Source organism: Periplaneta americana, chromosome 10 (genome assembly GCF_040183065.1).
Source record: "Periplaneta americana isolate PAMFEO1 chromosome 10, P.americana_PAMFEO1_priV1, whole genome shotgun sequence".
NCBI classification, from domain to species: Eukaryota; Metazoa; Arthropoda; class Insecta; order Blattodea; family Blattidae; genus Periplaneta; species Periplaneta americana.
This window is the reverse complement of record NC_091126.1, coordinates 35,124,366-35,143,726: the sequence shown is the minus strand read 5'-3', so window position 1 is coordinate 35,143,726 and position 19,361 is coordinate 35,124,366. Positions and strand designations below refer to the sequence as shown.

Here is a 19,361-nt window from a genome sequence, read left to right as displayed (position 1 = left end):
GTATACCTACTCCAGGACTGTGAATCATATGTAGTTGAATAAAACAAAAATGATGTTGGCCTTTTTATGTGCTTATTGCGAAGACATGTAGACCTATAAACTCAGAAAATTAGACGTCAATTTTCGTTTATGCAAAAAAAAAAAAAAAAAAAAAAAAAAAAAAAAAAAAAAAAAAAAGTAACTATTCTCGAAGACATAACACAAAAAGTAGAAATTCTATTATCTGTGGTAATGAAGGGGATGGACTGAACAGTTAATTGAAAACATCGGATAATCCGTACCATAAAAAATTCATAAATTAAGTGCATAATATTTACAGTTTCGTAATCTAAAACTCCTGCCATACTGCAACCACTCACTCTTCATACTACATAGTACACTATACAATATTATGCTGGTTATAATCAATAAACACAATGAAGTAAAATATTATGTGCATATAACATTATCCTTGTTATTTAATAAATGAAGCACAGTTGTAACGTTAATCTCGTATTCTGATGCAAAATGAGTTATAGTTTCTACTTTCCCAAATTGCTGAAAGTAGTGACTATTTCACAAGCTGGGACAAACATCCCTTCCACAAATAACCATTTATGTTGCTGGCAGCAGCAGAATTTCTATTACATATTGTGTAATGGTAAAGGCTTGTAATAACCCTCTCTAAAAAAAAAAATCAACATAATGCACAGCAGGGCATATTTCATACTTTTTCTGCAGAATAAAGGTGATAAAGAGTCGGATAATCCACTGAGCTGTTAATAGGGTGATGGTTAATCAGGGTTCTACTGTCCATACATCTCCACCTTTCTTCCACTCGTCTTGCATTATAGTGCTGAGAAAATTCTCGAACTGAGCACATACATAATAAAAGTGACTCTGCTGACAATATCTAATGACTCTCTCGGGTATAGTATCAGTTGTCAGAGTGGAAAATACTAACTAGACACAATGTAATATCACACTGATGTTACCACTACTTTCCTTTCAATCATTGTATTTAAATATAAAATTCCAAAGGAAAAATGATGATTATTGCTCCTATATTTTTTATAATCCAGTGTCCATGCATTATCACTTACCTCTGCATGTTGTGCCATTGTGCTAGCTTCAACTGCATAGACTTTGCGTGCACCCGCTTGAATGGCAAAGAAGGACAATATCCCTGACCCTGCACCCACATCAAGGACAACTTTGTCTTTAAAATCTGCTAAATTTGCTAAAATAGCCCTTTGGTATGTACTAGTGCGAATATAGTCTTGCATCATATTCTGTTGTTGTGACAAATACCCATAGAACTGTAAAAAAAATGAAGTTACTTATAATTTGCGTGTTTTTGTAACATCACTTTATCAAACATAGAGAACATAATATAATAATGCTGGCTGGTTATAAATGGAGAGAACGATACAGTAGTTTAGAAACCACATTTATAAATGAACAACAAAACATCTCATTAGGCCTACTGTGATTAATAAGATAGCTGAATACACCATGCTTCATAATCACAAGGAAATAGATTATTATTACTTTACAACTGCTCCTACCACTCTTATAATACAAAGAAGCAACATTAGGCATTTGCTTCCACAATCCTGTTCGTTATTAGACAGGTAGGTAATCTCGTTATAAATCAAAATTATTACTTATTTGTAATATTGATTCTCATAAGTAGCAAATCACTAATAGAAGTGATTACAATATACCTTCTAATAGCTATTTACAATATTTATTTCTTTCTTTTATTTATTTATTTATTTATTTATTTATGCCTATAACAGGGCAAAGCCCCAATTCCAATAGACAGTACAGATATTCATTAAAAAAAAACATAGAATTGCATATAACACGAAAAAAGAGATGAAACAGATACAAGTGTAAATACAAATTAAAATGGAAAATGAGAAAAGGAAAAAAAAAGAACAGACACATAGATACTACCTAAATAAAAGACACAGATATAGATATAAGTGAAAAATACAAAATAAAATAAATGAAAAATAGTTAAATATAGATATCATAGCCAAAAATGTAAAATGTAGCTATAATTGGCAAATTACAGAGTAACAAATAGCAATGTTATATAAAATCAACTACCTTCAGTATATTAATAAGAAAATGTTTATATTCCATGTAAGAAATGCAGAAATCTAGATCCCATGTTTTACATATTTCATTGAAATTTGAACACATTTTTAGCACTGGTGAATTTTTATGTGATGAAGTGTTTGGTTTTTTTTAATATAACAATTGACGATTTCTTAAATGTGATGTTCTAGCGTTAATCTGGATTTGTGATAATATTTCGCTACTATCCAGTAGACCGTTGAATATTTTATATAATAAAAGTTGCTCAGCAAGTAATCTACAACTGTAAAGAGACATTAAATTAAATTCAGCAAGTAGATTGTACGAAATTTTGTTATGGATGGCTGAACAATGATATCTTCTAAAATACAGATATCTAGAGAATCGTTTTTGAATTTTTTTCAATTTGATTACTATGTGATTTGCAAGTGGGTGACCAAATTACAGAGACATATTCCAATTTAGCGCGAACATGACAATTAAAAGGGAGTGTCAAAGTCGAAGTGTTCTATAAAGTTTTTGAATTTCTAATAATAAAACCCAGATTTTTTAAAGCATTATTTGTTATATTAAATATACTAAATTAAATATATACTATATTAAATATACCTACTAATAGCAAATTTCTGCAAAATTAATTATTTACATCCACGAAACCTTGAACACTGACATTTGAAGACGACTGTGTTACTTTGTGAGTTTATAAAAATTGTGTTTCTTGTTCAAAGTGAAAGTAATTTGTTATATCTGAACTTCCATGCCCACCCAATTTTATAGGAACCAGTTTGTATATACCAAATATATAAAATATTAATTCCAATATGTCTCAATAAAATTTGTGTGCGCGTGCGTGTGGGTGACGTAATTATTTCTCAATTACGTATCACGACCAAAAATAACTTACAGACACAAGAATATAAATTTTAATTTCTGTACGCATTTTTTTTTTTATAATTGTTAAATTTAAATCCATGTGGTGGCATGTATCCTGTGAACTTGTGAAATGATAGAGAGGAACTCTTCTATGGTGTAGCCACAAAGGTTGACTTTGTGTAGATGTTACTAAGATCAATACAGGTTAAGGAACATTAAAAAAATTACATAAAACCAAACGAAAATTGAAACATAACAGACCCCCTTACCTGGAAGTACTGCATTGCTGATGAGTCATCTGTCCGCTCAGTGAACGCTGATGCACCCTTCCCTGATTTTACTTTTGCCACAGCTATATGAAAATTTCTTGCATCTGAAAGGCAACGTGAAACACAAATGAATAATGTTCTGAAATCACATTCTCTCTTCTCTAAACTGAACGATGTATTAAGATTAGCAATCTAACAGGTGAGGTTGCTGAGGTTCGATTCTGTAATACATTGTGACAACTTACACCCATAGACAAATTATGTTAAAATGAACAAATATGAACAAAACATAGATTTCTTTGTTAACAATCTACACGTCAACAAATGACAAAGCATACCTGTTTCATCCTTGAATTTCAAAAATAATGTTTCAGTGTCTACGGTGATAACATAAATCTGTGATCCAACACGAGCACATTCTGTAGTTCTGTAAACTGGGAACTCTGTTAGGTCATCATCACTTCCATCTAAAATGACAACAAAAATTAGCAAGTCAAGTTACGAGGACAAATCACAATTTGCTTACAAGTAATCAGTAAAAAAATCCATCATTGCATGGTTATTAATTTAATTTTATCAAATATTTGCTACCAAGGTAGCTGCCAACTGCTTTGGGTAGTCCCCATACTTGTACAAGGTTCATGGATTGATTTCCAGCCAAGGGTCAATAAGAATCCTCAAATTCTTTTCTTTAAGAAAGGAATTAAGTTGTTATATTCGTAAATTAACAGCACGTAAAAAATTCTGTGGAGTTGGATTGGGCATGTGTTGCGGAGAGAAGAGGGTAATATCGCTAGGACAGCTTTCGAATGGAATCCACATGGGGCAAAGTTGGTAGGCCTAGAGTCATCTTAGTAACATCGTTAGAAGAGAAGCAGAACAACTTGGATGGCATTGGAATGAGGTCAAAGCTATGGCTAAAAATAGAATAAGATGGCGTGTTTTCACAAGGGCCCTATACTTCCCGGAGGAGTGAAAGGACTTTACTACTACCTGTTGCTTTCCCATTCTTCATTTCCTAGTCGCTAGTTATACTTCTTTCCTTAAAATAGAAAATCTTTTTTCGTCTTCTGGTACAGTTGCTTCGTCTTCTATAGCTAACTCATAGGGACAATTCCCTGTCTCATATAACTCTTATACATATTCGTCCATGTGTTCAGTATTCCTAGTTTGTTTATTATTTCATTTCCGATTTCGTCTTCTGTCTACCACATGGATTTCCTGTTCTTATTTGTGATGTCCAAATATTTTACTTCGCGGTACACTGAATCATATCTTCCTTTTCACTCTAGATCAGGCCTGCACAAACAGTGCTCAACGAGCGCACGCGATCCTTCGGAGCGGGAGGGCCGAGTTTACCGCTTACCGAAACGGAAAGATACGTCACAATGACATAGACTTGCTAGGGATAGAGGAGAGGGAAACGACCACTCAGTTATCTAGTGGAGTGCAGTGTGTAGGCCTATTCTCAGTAACTGTTTCGGGTTGCTTACCTACTGCTACAGTACAATATGGAGGAATCTAAAAGACGGAACATAACACTTAACATTTAATGATTTACAGCTCGAACTTATTGATCTTCAATGTGACCTAAGGGCTAAAGATCGTTTGAATAATACTACTAGCCTGGTTGAGTTTTACAAGACTAAACATTAGCAATAATATCCACGACTACACAGGCTGGCTGTGAAAATGATTGCAATGTTTGACTCAACATTTATATTTTTGTGAGCAACTGTTTTCTATAATCAACTTTAATAAAGGCAGACATCGAACATCTATAACTGATGTTTCATTACTATCAGCAGGCTACTGTTCCTTTCAGCTGCCAACAGCATAAAACCTCGTTTTATGTACTGATAAATAAAAATATAACAAAATGATATTGTACATTTAAGTAGCTATAGATTTCTGTAAAATATATATTTCTTTATTAATTAATAATAGTCCAAGATAGTTTTGCAAACACTGAACGGGAATTCATTTCATAAGCACTCGTAATAGTACTTCCTTTTGTGTACATTTTGTACGAGATCCACCCCTTCTTCCAGTCCACCCTTATACAGAGCGCAGCTAATATCTGCATTCCGCTCATGAGCTGTGAGCCGGCTCGGAGAGTGCAAGCCTTGTGCAGGCCTGCTCTAGATCCTCTATTTCTTTACATTCCTCTTTCACCCAATCTTCCTTCGCCTTATCAGTTTCTCTTCCTAGTTCGTGGTTTAGTTTCCTGTAGTTTCTTCTTCTTTCTTCTGTGTTGACGTTTTTTTTTTTTTTTCCATTTTCTCTATGGATAGACGTGCTGAAGTATTTTTGCAGCAATTTTATCGAGATTTGCTCTGTATGGAGTAAATGTTAATGTGTTACGAAGGATCTTCTATATTCGAGGATTAGATCTTTCGCCCCTTCTGCTCTCGCTCTTGTGAGAATCCTGCACCAATACTATACTTTCAGAAATAGCGGAATTCTCAGGTCATGTGTTGAACATAGTGGCAAGGCTACTATTCTAGATAAAAAGAGGTAAACAAAGACAAGGGAGATACATTCAAATCAATGAGAGAGAGAGAGAGACAAATACCCCAGGAATCTAACCTGCGTCCATTGGCTTTTCAACAGGAAAACACTACAACTTTAACTTGAAAGAAACGAATATGAGAAAGTCGAAGTTTCACCTGATTTATTTGCAAATTTTGTTTTCAAAATGCTAGATTTTTTAGACAAAGCTTCCCATTGAGAGTGCATTTCTGTTGGGCATGCATAAGGGCCGACGTTATGAAAATAAAAGACTCTTTCTGTATGCAGATGCCAAAAGAAAGAATTCCTCTTGCTTGAAGTGTAACAATAAGTGAATTTTCTAAATATTATTTCAATACTGAGATCATGTTAGTACATCACATAAACTTTCGTATGCATGCTGTCAGCATCGGTTGGAAATGTCTTGCGACACAGATATTCATGCTTTGGAGAGGAAAAAAATTCGTTTATTAGTGTCAAAAATAAAAAATATATAAAAAAAATTCTGAAGTGGAAATTTACTGTTACAAAAATAAAATATCCAAGCTAAATTCATGAAAAAAAGAAAATAGCCTTGAAAACAAAGAACAGAAGTGTAACTGTCTTTTTAAAGTTTTGTGCTTTTAAATACAGTGATGTGACTGATGCAGGCCTGCATCAATTTTCATCACAAGCATGAAAGTTCTACTTACGTACAGGTGTGTATGTAATTTTTGTGTTTTATTAGATAAGAGACCGGTTTTACTTACTAAGAGGAAGAGAATATTACACATTCTTAATTATGGTATGACATGTGGAAAATTCGAATTCCGTAAAATTAATCAACCTTAGCATTCTAGTTTATAATGTCAAAGAAAGCTGAGCTCTTTGCTAAATCCTAACTTTTGACTTCATTTCAATCCAGACAGTAATACCCGGGAATCGGAAATTAGAACGGTGGTAACCATAATAATTATGCACAATTGAAATTTCTTTCAATTCTATTACCCTTAATGCAAAAAACGGGAAAAAAAACATATCCGGGTTTGCATAAATTTGACTTTTTCTTTTTTTCGAGTTGGGGAGCAAATAGTCGTAAAAAACTGAACAGCACTGAGAAAAGTTGACTTTACACTGAATGTCTACCATTCATTCAATGTCTGAACGATTGCGATTGGTATTCCAAACATTCCCCAGGTTAGCAAATAAACTTTGGGTAAGTCATTGTTAACAGGACCTGATAACACAAACTGAAGCACGTCGTACAAACCTGACAGATTTTTTTCTACACTAATGGCCGAGTGCATCAATCTCGGTTAGGGATGTTAAAATAATATTTAGTATTAGTTAACCACGCATTATGTTGTTTTTCTGTGGCACCATGCTCGGTTACAGTTAAACCATGCTAGCCATAATAATTTACTAACCAGTCGACTGCGAGCAGTTAAGTAGCTAACCGTGGCTGTGAATCCAAATGCAGTATGATGATAGAGAGGTTTTGCAATAACAATTTCTTTATACGGTATATTCTAATGTCACGTGATAGAATACCGTGAACAAAATAACGGTATGTATTATGAGAGGGTTTTAGTCCAGTCAGTATGAGTGATTGGATATGGTAAATATAAGAAAATAATACAGTAATAACTGCGTCAGATCATAGCATTTGGAGGCATGCAAGGTTATTTATTAAAGGATACGACATTTAATATTGTTCACAGAAAAAGGATCATTCAGAAACGAAGCTTGGCGAAGCCTAGATTTGATTTAAATTAATTAGGTGATGAACCCGGCACTTTCTAGTATGTACCCAGTTATCCTATTTTGAGCTACACAGTCGCCAAACAATAGAGTACTAAATGAAATAATTTTGCTTATTCTAATCTACACTATTATAACACAGACATTTTTAATAATGGTACGTAAATAGAACCAACTGAAGCTTATGTAGATAGTAGGATATAATTTTAAAAATAAATGCTTCATAGCGTATTCCCATGCCAATAATCCCGTTACTATCCAAGTGGTATTTGTATTGGAAAAACGGTAGGTTTTTGCAGAATACTTCTATTTTTCCTACCGGCATTCCACTATTGCTCCATTAATCACCATGTGGTGAAATGTAGTTCGCCTCCCATGGTGCACATTCGGCAATGCTAAAGTGGTGGCAAAAAGAACTGTAGCTTCGACACGTTACTCCTAAATGAATGGAAACGCTTGGGTGAATGATGCTGATCAATACCCGTAATTGAAGGAAAAATAACAAATAAAGATATTTCGAGTTCATGGAATATGTATATCACATTGAAAAAAAAAAATTCAAAAATAAAATCTCTTTGGAAACGTGTCAGAAACTGACTAAAATAGTATTTGTGTCCTTTCTGACTTTCAAAATCTGACAACTCTAGAGATGATAGGCCTACTAAAATATGTGTAGCAGTTTCAGCCATGGAACTTACTGTACAGTAGGTACCTAACTAATTTTTATAGGTTATAAATTAAACCCTTATGGTCACTTACATATTGTCGTTCACATATGTAGTTTACATGGACTTAACATCGGGATCCACTAAATATCACATTGCGCTACAAGTTATTTCTTTCAATCATCGAAATGAACGACGTGCTTCAGAAAAAGCAGCTTTTCTTCACACGTAATGATGAGTAAGTACCTTTAAAATACAAATATTCGATTACTTTGTCACTAAATTAGTGTGTTTTTTTTTTTTTGCTTGGTTACTTCACGACGTTGTATCAATAGCTGGGTTATTTAGCGTCGGTGGAATTGGTGATAGCGAAATGGTATTTAGCGAGATGATGCCGAGGATTCGCCACAGATTACCTGACATTCGTTTTACGGTTGGTGCCCAAGAGCAACTCCGGATCGGCAGGCAAGCACTTCAGATGACTGAGCTAAGCCGACGTCTAGTGCTATTTTAATGTACATGTGTAAACAAAAGTGAATTTTTAATTGGTTTATTTTACGACATTTTATCAGCTGCGATGGTTATCTAGCGTCTGAGTGAAATGAAGGTGATAATGCCAGTTAAATAAGTCCGGGGTCAAGCCCCGAATATACCCAGAATTTGCTCTTAACGGGTTGAGGAAAAATCGGTAAAAGTCTAACCAGGTAACTTTTCTCAACCAGGTTTTAAAGCCTGGTCCACTCATTCCGTGGTCAGACATGCTGTTATTCCACAGTGGTAGACAATAGTGAATCCATTCACTTTAAATATCAAGTCGAACATTTGCATCAAGATGAGAAAGAACTATTTGAAGGAGTGCATATTTGTCGTGTAGAACTGCCTTTCAACAATATTTTTCTTTATGGCTTTGCATAACTAGGTCAATCTTAATACTGCGCACTACAGGTAGAATACAATGGACTATTAACACGCCTACGAGTTATTCAAATCTTCACGTTTCTCTGAACAATATTACAGAATAAAAAGAGGAACAAAGACTCTTATCTGCAATAGGTAACCTTCACGACATGTCACAGAGTATTGTGTGCATGCCACTAAACAAGTTAATGGTTCAACACAAATACAATAACAAACGATAAACGTAACACCGTTATTCTAGGGATAATCTGAGTCGCGATAGGCAAAGGTGTCTTCCAACGTAGCATGTCCGTATTTCAGTAACCTGGGAACAGTCACTGTGTTCGTAGACAATGCCGTCAATGAAAGGAAGAGCGATAATATTTTTATCAATTATACAATTTATATAAATGGGAGCGTCAACGCTGTAGGAACAAGTTTGCCCTCTTACGCAGTAAAAAAACATACCAGCATGCATACTTACGATCACTATAACGTATTATTATTATTATTATTATTATTATTATTATTATTATTATTATTAAACTAAGTTAAGCAATTTCGCTATCGACTTGTGTCAGACCAATGTTCATTCAAAACCTTCACAGAATGAAAACAGAGCCCAATTCTCACCCTAGTACACGGCATAACTCCCCACAGACACACATCATGCATAGCGTGGTCCGCCGAAGTGGTGTGCAACTTGAAAAAATGGGTCACAGTCCTGCCATCTATTTGCAATATGCGGAACCCGAATCACACAAGTGAAGTGGGTAGGCATTTGGGGGGGGGAGAGAGACACACACCCCACGCCGCCCCCGCTCAGAAGCGTGGCCTTTCGTGTCGTCTCAGTAGCTCAGACGGTTGTCCTGAAGAAAGGAGCGAGTTCGAGCTTCGTCCTAGTATGTTTTTTCTTTTTTTTTTTTACTTCCTGAATAACGTCAAAATGGAGTTTTACGGTCTTGGGACCGATGTTTTTGTTTGTTGAACAAACTGTGGAATAATCACTACCCAACATCTATGAGTTATTAGGCTTGACCTTGAAATAATGTTAAAAGTGTTAGCGGTAAAGAATTCAGCTGAAACGTCTCGCCACTTTCGGATATACTCGTATATTTATTTTCAGGTTTAGAGGCGTACAATGCGCGGAGGGAGGGCGTTATCACATGTCTGGCGAAGACAAAGTGGTTTCTGTGAAACGAAAGAACAAGTTCTTGACAACATATTGAAGGAATTGTAAGGAATATTAATGACAATTTATATAGTGTTTAAAAAATGGAGTGCAAATAATCGAACTCTTTGGGCAGTTTTAGCTAAGAACAATCCGTGGTTGAACTGTACTCGAACTTTCCCGGAAAATGTGTTAAATGCAGATAGACCTTGTAAAACAATAGCAGCCATTCTGAATTAGCTACCATAATTCATCGTCAGTCGCAGAGACTGCATAAGGCCAGTTCTTCCATAGCGCTGAGGAGAACGCGTTTAAATACATACAGACATTTCAGGAGATGGTTCTATCTATGAAAATACTTTACCAGTGTAGCTTATTTCTAGAATTTTTCTTAAAAAAAATGTCGTGTGTTCAAGGTGTGTCATACAACAAAAATGGTATAAAATTATAAACGATAAATCAGCGGGAATGAAAAATTATACAATAAAAAGCACTTTCCAGCCGGGATCGAACCCCAATCTCATGCATATGAGACCAGAGTTCTATCCACTAGGCTCGACAACAGGCAGTGTTGGGAATATAATCCGAGTGACGAACAATCAATTAACGGCTAAAATTAACAAACTCGGAAAAAATGAGATACGTTTCACATTATACGTATTTTAAATTATGTATTCAGCATTTTTTCTGTACATTATTGTTAATATATAGATGAGAGTTACATAACTGGCCACGATTATTTAAAAGAGAATTTTATTTTATTCTATAATTTATATGATAATGTCCACAAAAATGTCAATTAGACACAGAACTGACAAAAACCAATTTTTAATTTGTTATCCCTTACATCTCTTGTTGATTACTGGGTTTAAGATTATGTTGAATATGCACACCCTCACATATGACTGTTAACATAAATCTACACGACACATTTTACCGAATTTAACTATCTCAGAACTGAATGGTAATAAAGGTACTCACTGGAGAACAGTTATGTATGTTTTTCTTTCTCTTATATAATAGTACATTATGCAACGAGCCTATAATGATAGTAATTAAGACGCAAGTATGGCTGTTTATGAAACGAGCGCAAGCGAGTTTCATAATATTCATACGAGAGTCTTAATTGCCATTATAGGCAAGTTTCATACGACTTTTTATGCTCGACCATATTTCTAACTTGAAATTATTCAGATGTATACATTGTATTTGTATTTGACAAGATCGGAAGTGACCTTGTTCTAGGTCGTGAATTGTGAGATGTGCGCAGACGCGAAAGTATTGATTTTTTCCGAGGAACAATAATGTCATTGACCTTGATGTAATCCCGTTAAACTTGATATAACCTTGATTATTGAATTCGACATTGAAAAACGAGATGACAAATTGAATTTATTTGAATATTATTTACAATTAACGCTAATTATTATAGTAACAGAACATAACCTTCTGCGACAGTATTGGATTTCCAGCCTCCGTGACTTTTCGCTAATTCTCTTTCGATTGCATATCCGAGAATAATCGATACTTGCGGTTTTATAACGGTACAAAGCTGACTTGTCATTGGCTGAACACCTGTAAGCTGAGGTGTCATTGGCTGAACACCTGTACTTTAATGAGTAGGTGTACTTTAATGACATGCATTAAAGGACTGCTACCAGGTGTATAATTAATATATTTCGGCATGGTCGAGCATAAATTACAGTATAAATCAATCTTTCACTGCATACTCGTACACTGTGGCCCATATCAAACAACTGAAAAACTGTTCTGGACTCTTGCTGTCATCCAGTGGATACTTACATCGCTTGTAGTATGTCACAGAAATGACATTAACTATTAGGGAATGATTTAAACAATATTGGAGCATTAAAGAAACAATTCGATAACTATCTTTTGTAATAAACCAATAAATGACAGGGGTATGCTAACATTCAATCCTACCAAATATTGTGTTTCACTCTTGTAATTGCTAAATAAAAATACAAATGCTTTTGAAGATGTAGTCAGGGACAGGTCACAGAACTGACATTTCCATACTCAGAGTTGCTGCTCAGGTACAGTATGGTGTAATTACAACTGTCCAAATAATAATTAATTTACAGTATGATGGTTGTCATTGTTTTATTAGGTAAAATTCTATAATTTCCAGCATAACCCTTTTTGATCGCTTGTGGATTAGGAGACTACACAGTTACACACACGTCTTCCTTTGAAACCGAGTGAACCGCGCGTTAAATCTTTCATTTTGACCCGAACATGTGTCCGGCCATTTTTCCTTGGAACGACTGTAGGACTCTACATTACCAGATTCAAATGGATTTTCTATCCATGCCTTCTGAAGATTTGGGGAAGGTAAGTAATTTCAGAAGCTAGTTGCCATATCACAAACGTGTTCAATGGTGTTGCGTATAACTTCTAGCAACAACTATTATACTGTTTTCGCTGTAAGAAAAATCCTAATGTAAACATAAGCACGTTGCTGTCATACCCGTGATTGGCTCCCAGTCGAACACTCACATGACGCAGGAAAATATAGTTCGCATTTGGAAACCACAATCTTGTATTATTTGAAAAAAAAAAAATAATAATTCTAGCTGTTAAATACGATGAAGCATTCAACTTCACTCGTGTGTAAAACGCTATGTAAAAGAAAAGCTAGTTTTATATTTTGTTATGTACTATGAACGCGGATGAATACCAACAGTAATATCGAGATAGTCTGTTCTTGTAACAAGCTGGCGTCACTTGAGCTCATAGTTGTTCACGTAAGTACGTGGTACTGAAGTATGGCTTCTGTATCCTCAACTGTCCATTGTGAAGACATAAAGACTTAAAAATAATTTAATTGCAGTAATTATAAAGTAAATGTCTCCTAAGCAAACGAATGCATAGTAGTGAGGTTAGGCCTACTTGACGAATAACGGGAATTGTTTAACATGAAACAGAATGTACAACAGTAGGCGGGAAGACGTACTGAGAATCTATGGCGCCAAACAGCGGCCAATGAAGCCTCACTTTAGTCACGTGCTATTGTTTGCATTACGATTTTTCTTACAGCGAAAAGATTATAGTCAGCGTACTTCAGAAATGTCGTCATTGCTGGGATGTTAGTGAAGCTACCATCTGCAAATTGGTTTGTCCATAACAGTAACTCTCATCTCAACCTCATCTTAAACGCAGGGGATCTACCTTGAAGGCTAGTTAGTGCTGAGAGTGTCCAAGTAAGCCAACAGCTAATATACACAATCACTCAAATTGAGTTCAACTTACACATGACAATTTTGAATCAGTAAGACTTCGTAATTCATAAATATAGTTTTTCCTTACGAATAGTGCCACGGACCTTGATTTGGTTACGTGCATTCCTGGGGGTCCGCAGACCACTGAATGGGAGGAACCACTGCCCCTACGACATTCGTATGATCTCATGTGCGATAGAACATCAGTGTTCGAATTGTTTACCTTTCTGCTTGATCCCACAAGGAAAAAAACTTTACCCATGAATCATTTACCGACAGGAAGTTGTTTCCGTAACAGCCAATGACACAAATACCTGCACAGTTTTCCTCTCTCACCGCCTCTACCTGATGTTCCCAGTAATGCAGACAAATTAAACTTAATATGGAATGTGTTATAACTAGGGAACGGATTTGTAGATGCTAGAAAGAGAGATTTAGGATTTTATGAAAATCAATTTAAGACTTTCAGGAGTTCGTATAAAATTAACAATTAATAATTTTAATTTTAATAAACGTATTCCATTTCAGGTGGAATTTAAGTACAAAGAACTGGTGCTGACAATGAGTGCTACTGAACTGAAGACTCAAATTATATCAGTGAAAGAGACTTGCTGATTGATCAGTTTCATTTCGCATAACAGGGGTGCAATGACGTAAAAACAAATTTGTAAGCTCTCGCGTAACATGAACAACCTACCAACTTCAGTGCAAGAAAATTGGGCAAAATCTTCTTCTCTCCCCTTATAAGACGAATATGGGACGAACTTGCCAGATCAATATATATATATATATATATATATATATATATATATATATATATATATATATTAGTGCCAGCACTTTTATTTTAAATATACGCTAGATACTAAAAAGACGCTTTTCAGGCACAAACATGGGTTTAAGGCATTTATGGAAATTTTAAGGTTCATTTGGGCATTTTAGGCCTTATAGAATTAACAGGGGATACTGTGTACATGAAACGTAGAGATATCTGAATGACATACGTCTAGGACATAGCAAACAGAATAGATACAGAACTAGAAATCCGTTCCTACTTATAACATTAATTTCCTACATCGAACATCATGTTAATTATGTGGCATTTGAATCTAATGAAACTAGAAGACCGCCTTCGTTTTCATTATTGTCGCCATCGTCATTATCTTAATGAGTAAGCAGTTCGTTTTTGTCCTCGAGATCAGTATAGTAATATTATTCATTCATTAATTTAGTGTTCTGTCCAAGGGTAGGTATTTCACTGCAAATCCAGCTTCCTCCAATCTTTCCTATTTTCTGCCTCCCTCTTTGTCTCCTCATATGATCCATATAACTTAATGTCGTCTATCATTTGATATCTTCTTCTGCCCCGAGCTTTTCTCCCGTTCACCATTCCTTCCAGTGCATCTTTCAGTCGCCAGTTTCTTCTCAGACAGTGACCCAACCAATTCCTCTTCCTCTTCCTTATCATTTTCAGCATCATTCTTTCTTCACCCACTCTATTCAGCACAGCTTCATTTCTTATTCTGTCTTCCACTTCACACGTTTCATTCTTCTCCAAATGTAATATTATTGTAAGTACTAAAATTTCCCTATGTCCCATTTATTTCACGAAGTCCTTCTCCTTTAGTTTTCAGAGGGTTTGTAATCTTAATTCTCCGCTTTTTTTTTCTTTTTGTCATATAGCCTATTTCTTGGGTTTGACTGAAACAGCCAATTGCTTTTAGGTACGAAACATGATTCGCGGACTCTACACAGCAAACTATAAGTCGGCCACGTTTATTGACATGTACTTTCAGTTCACGACTGCTTGAAAAATCTTCCCAGCCCAGCCACTAGCCTTTATAGAGGAGCCAGCAGAAACGAGTGGGGGAAACCGGGATGTGACGTAACTAAACGGACGCACAGTAACTGTGCGAAAATATGATTCAATAGTAAATGAAAGCTCTGTCTTCACTGAAAAATGCGATCATATTTCTGGAACATATTATACTCACTCTGTACTGTTTACTATGACCGTAAGACTTTGGTTGTGTGTGAAAGTTTGCTACTAGAAGGAATGGGAGTGAAGTACATTAAAAAACCCAGGTACAATAAAAATTGAAGTAAAAATAAAATGATGCCCTATATAAAGTAACTACGGAAGCTAGAAACATGTAGTTTGAACCTACGTGTTCATATTGTATATTTTCCTTATACAGTAATGCATATGAATGAAAAATATTCCGACCTTGCACCAGTGACAGTTTTATCGAGTCTCCGCTCTGCAATAACATGCATTCACAGCGTGAGTACTACGACAAGTTTGCAAACTCCTAGTTTGCTGGAGCTCAGAGGCTCGTCAATGTCAAAGAGCTTCCTTCTGAAAGACTATAACTCTTTCACGAAAAAAAAAAATATATATATATATATATGCAGACGTGGACAAATTATTAGCAAAATTGAAGATTTTTATTATATATTTTTACAAAATATGATTCTTCAATTTAGACTACACTTGACATTTTTGCGTATTTACAAATTATTAGCAAAATTGAAGATTTGTACTGTATACTTTTAGAAAATTTAACTCTTCAATTTGGACTACATTTGATATTTTTGCATATTTACAAATTATTAGCAAAACTGAAGGTTTTTATTATATATTTTTACAAAATTCGATTCTTCAATTTGGAATACAGTTGACATTTTGGATATTTTTTCAAATTATTAGCAAAACTGAAGATTTTTATTTTATAGTTTTACAAAGTTTGACTCTTCAATTTAGACTGTAGTTGACATTTTCGCTAATTTACAAATTATTAACAAAATTGAAGATTTTTATTATATATTTTTACAAAATTTAACTCTTCAATTTAAACTATAGTTGACATTTTTGCATATTTCTGTCTACTGTAATGATAGAAAAATGCAAAATTGTCAATTGTAGTCTAAATTGAAAAGTCAAATTTTGTAAACAGAATTATCATAAAAATCGTCAATTTTGTTAATAATTTGTCCACGTCTGTATATATATATATATAACCATAAGCAGAGTCTGTGTAAGTTACACTCTGATTCCAGTATTGTAACTCCTGTAGGTAATTTGATACTTTCTGGTTTTGAGTTATCTACGTCAGTAGATTATTTGTATATCCATTATCGTATCTTTAATTATTACTTTTTTTAAATTCCAGTACACAGCATTACTACGCAGAAGTACAATAGGTTGGATGCAAAAATCTACCTAATTCTCTCAAAACATTATACAGGGACATCATTTTATTTTTACTTCAATTTTTATTGTACCTGAGTTTTTGAATGTACTTCACTCCCACCCCTTCTACTAATGAAGTTCAACCGTCCTCCACACAGATCCAAGACCGCATATACAGTCATAGTAGCCTTACAGTCATAGTAAACAGTACGTTCCAAAAATAAGTTCGCGTTTTCCAGTGACGAAAGAACTTTCAATATTAAATCATTTTCGCACAGGTACTGTCGTCCATTTGCCTACGTCCTATCCCGGTTTCCCCCACCAGCTTTTATTCGCCAGCTAGTGGCTGGGCTGACTTAGCTCTTTTCTGAGAACATTAATTTCTGTTAGGAATTGGACGTCTACGTAATATTATACAACTGTTTAAAATAACTTAAATATAAGGGCCTCGTTTAAGTAATTAACTGTCACGTGATTTCCTCCCTTTCTACGACCCTACGACATAACCACTTGGACAGACAGTAGATAGTATGTCTGAGTAATTTTATCTTTTCGGATCGGGCAGAAGTGAAGATTGAATTTACAGTACGTAAGGTATTCTTTTACAGAGTAGGTACAGAATTATTTCAACATGAGTTACTAGTACGAAAGACGAAACTGGTAATTGGGATTAGGTACAATAATCTATAGTGCGATAATATGCACATTAGAACTGAAGCCTGTATAGAAATGAACGGCCACCATTTTAAAAAATGTGTTTAAATATCCATATTATGTTTATTTTTCAATTTAACTTCATTCACTATATTGTACGCTAATGTGCTGTAGACAGTATAATATACACTGCATAATGAATACGTCCACATGACAGCTCAGTTTGTGAGTAAAAACACTCATTGTTAATACTGTACTGTGCTTTGATTAAACAAAAACCTAATGAAAATGATCAAACTCAAAAGCGCGATATTTCCTAGTTTACGTAAATGGATGAACTACTTTTCTTCCCTCCTATACCTAGTAAAGTGATTTGTTTATATATTACGCCAGTATCATCGAACTCCAGTCGTGGAAGGGGTAGCAAACGGCGTTGATCCAGAGGTATAGCCAAGTTAATATTAAAAATATTAGTAAAAATAAAATGATTTCCCTGTACTTCCAGTTACTTATAGTACTGCACCCTCAATATGTAACGCCATGCTATCACGAAAATGTTCCATTTCTTTTGAAATGGAATCAGAGGCCAGGGACCGGACATAATAGATAGAAAGCAAAGCATAGAGAACCTAGATTATGGTAATGGCTTCAGTCCAAAGATATCACACTTAGGAAATGTGAAATTAAATCTTCTAGTAAAATTGGAAACTGGTACAAAGTTACACTGACCGGTACAAAGTTACCCCAAATGACTGTATATACTTCGAACAGTTTTCCCTTGCTATATCTAAGCAACAAAAAATTACAACCAATCAACCATATGGCTTCGACAATCACACATAAGACAAACGTGATTTTAAACAGCACCGTCATATTTGTGCTTTAGCTAGCTGAAACTTTTTAAAATATAAAATTTAATGTACGAAATTAAACTGAACGGGGTACTTTCTTAGTACAGAGCAGAAATGATTTCGAGGAGTTCCAATATCCAATCCGAAGAATGATCACTCGTCAACATTTAAAGGACTAACGGCACTTACAATTGATTATGGTAGCGATATATTTTTAGACAGCCAATCTAGAACTTAGAACTTTTAATGCTCTTTGCTTTAAAAAGGTACAGAACTGAGAGCACACTTCCCCTCCCCTCTAAAAAAAAACCGCGCGCACAATTTCCCGCCGTAACTATAGTCCGGATCAGCTTACCTAATACCCTAAGGGTGAAACCTAACAATTTTCCCCCCATTACTACATATGCTAGTGGATTATGGTGATTTTCTAGCTTGAATTTTCTTTTGCCAACTTTGTTTCGAATTTCGATACTGAAAAATACTACAACTGGTAGTGATTTTCTAACTGTTATGTTGACAGCAGGAACAGTTGTTGTCGGTAGTGCAAATTCTGAAAATTCAAATTGTTCTAGATTTCTGAGCCGATTACTGGAAGCTAATGAAATTCGAACATACTAATAATTAGTTAATATCGGTATTATATTAATACATAGTTATTTTATGTGTTGCGTTGTAGTTACAATTAAAGATTATAGTCAGATAAGTGTAAATAAATATAAGATATGGTGTGATACATGCACTTGGGTGATCGATTTCATGCGCACGGAGACAGCAATTATAACTACAATAGCAAAATTATTTCTTAAGCACAGATTTCAAAGTGGCATTCGATTTTCGGAGTTTGTACTAACCATTTCACGTGATCAAACGAAATACATTTTTAGGTTAAGTCTCGTGAATCGTAAACTGTTTAGTCAAAGCAATGAATTTCATGTTGTCAGACAAAATACATTTTAATATTTAGGTCAAAATAATCTACTAATTTCCAACATAATGTTGCGAGAGGTCCAGGAGGAAAATATAGGCCTACTCTTTCACAAATTATTGAACCATTTAGAAAACACCTCCTAACATAAAGATGAGATGTGGTAAATAAGTAAATAAGCAAGACATTATTACGGTTAATAGCATATTATTATTATTATTATTATTATTATTATTATTGTACATGGCATTGTGATTTTACCCTCTTTGGTGATATCTGGTA

The 19,361-nt window shown here is 34.7% G+C and overlaps 1 protein-coding gene across 5 annotated transcripts in view; it reads right to left on the bottom strand.

The window, feature by feature from the left end:
• Art4 (arginine methyltransferase 4) overlaps nucleotides 1-19,361 on the bottom strand; it is a 161,456-nt gene that overhangs the window by 107,689 nt on the left and 34,406 nt on the right. For all 5 annotated transcript variants that reach the window (XM_069837206.1, XM_069837204.1, XM_069837205.1 and 2 more), the window contains exons 2-4: nucleotides 3,569-3,697; nucleotides 3,231-3,334; nucleotides 1,083-1,298 (exon numbers count right to left, since the gene is read on the bottom strand). In XM_069837206.1, coding sequence (XP_069693307.1) covers nucleotides 1,083-1,298; nucleotides 3,231-3,334; nucleotides 3,569-3,697 — 449 coding nt within the window. The remainder of the gene's footprint in view (nucleotides 1-1,082; nucleotides 1,299-3,230; nucleotides 3,335-3,568; nucleotides 3,698-19,361) is intronic.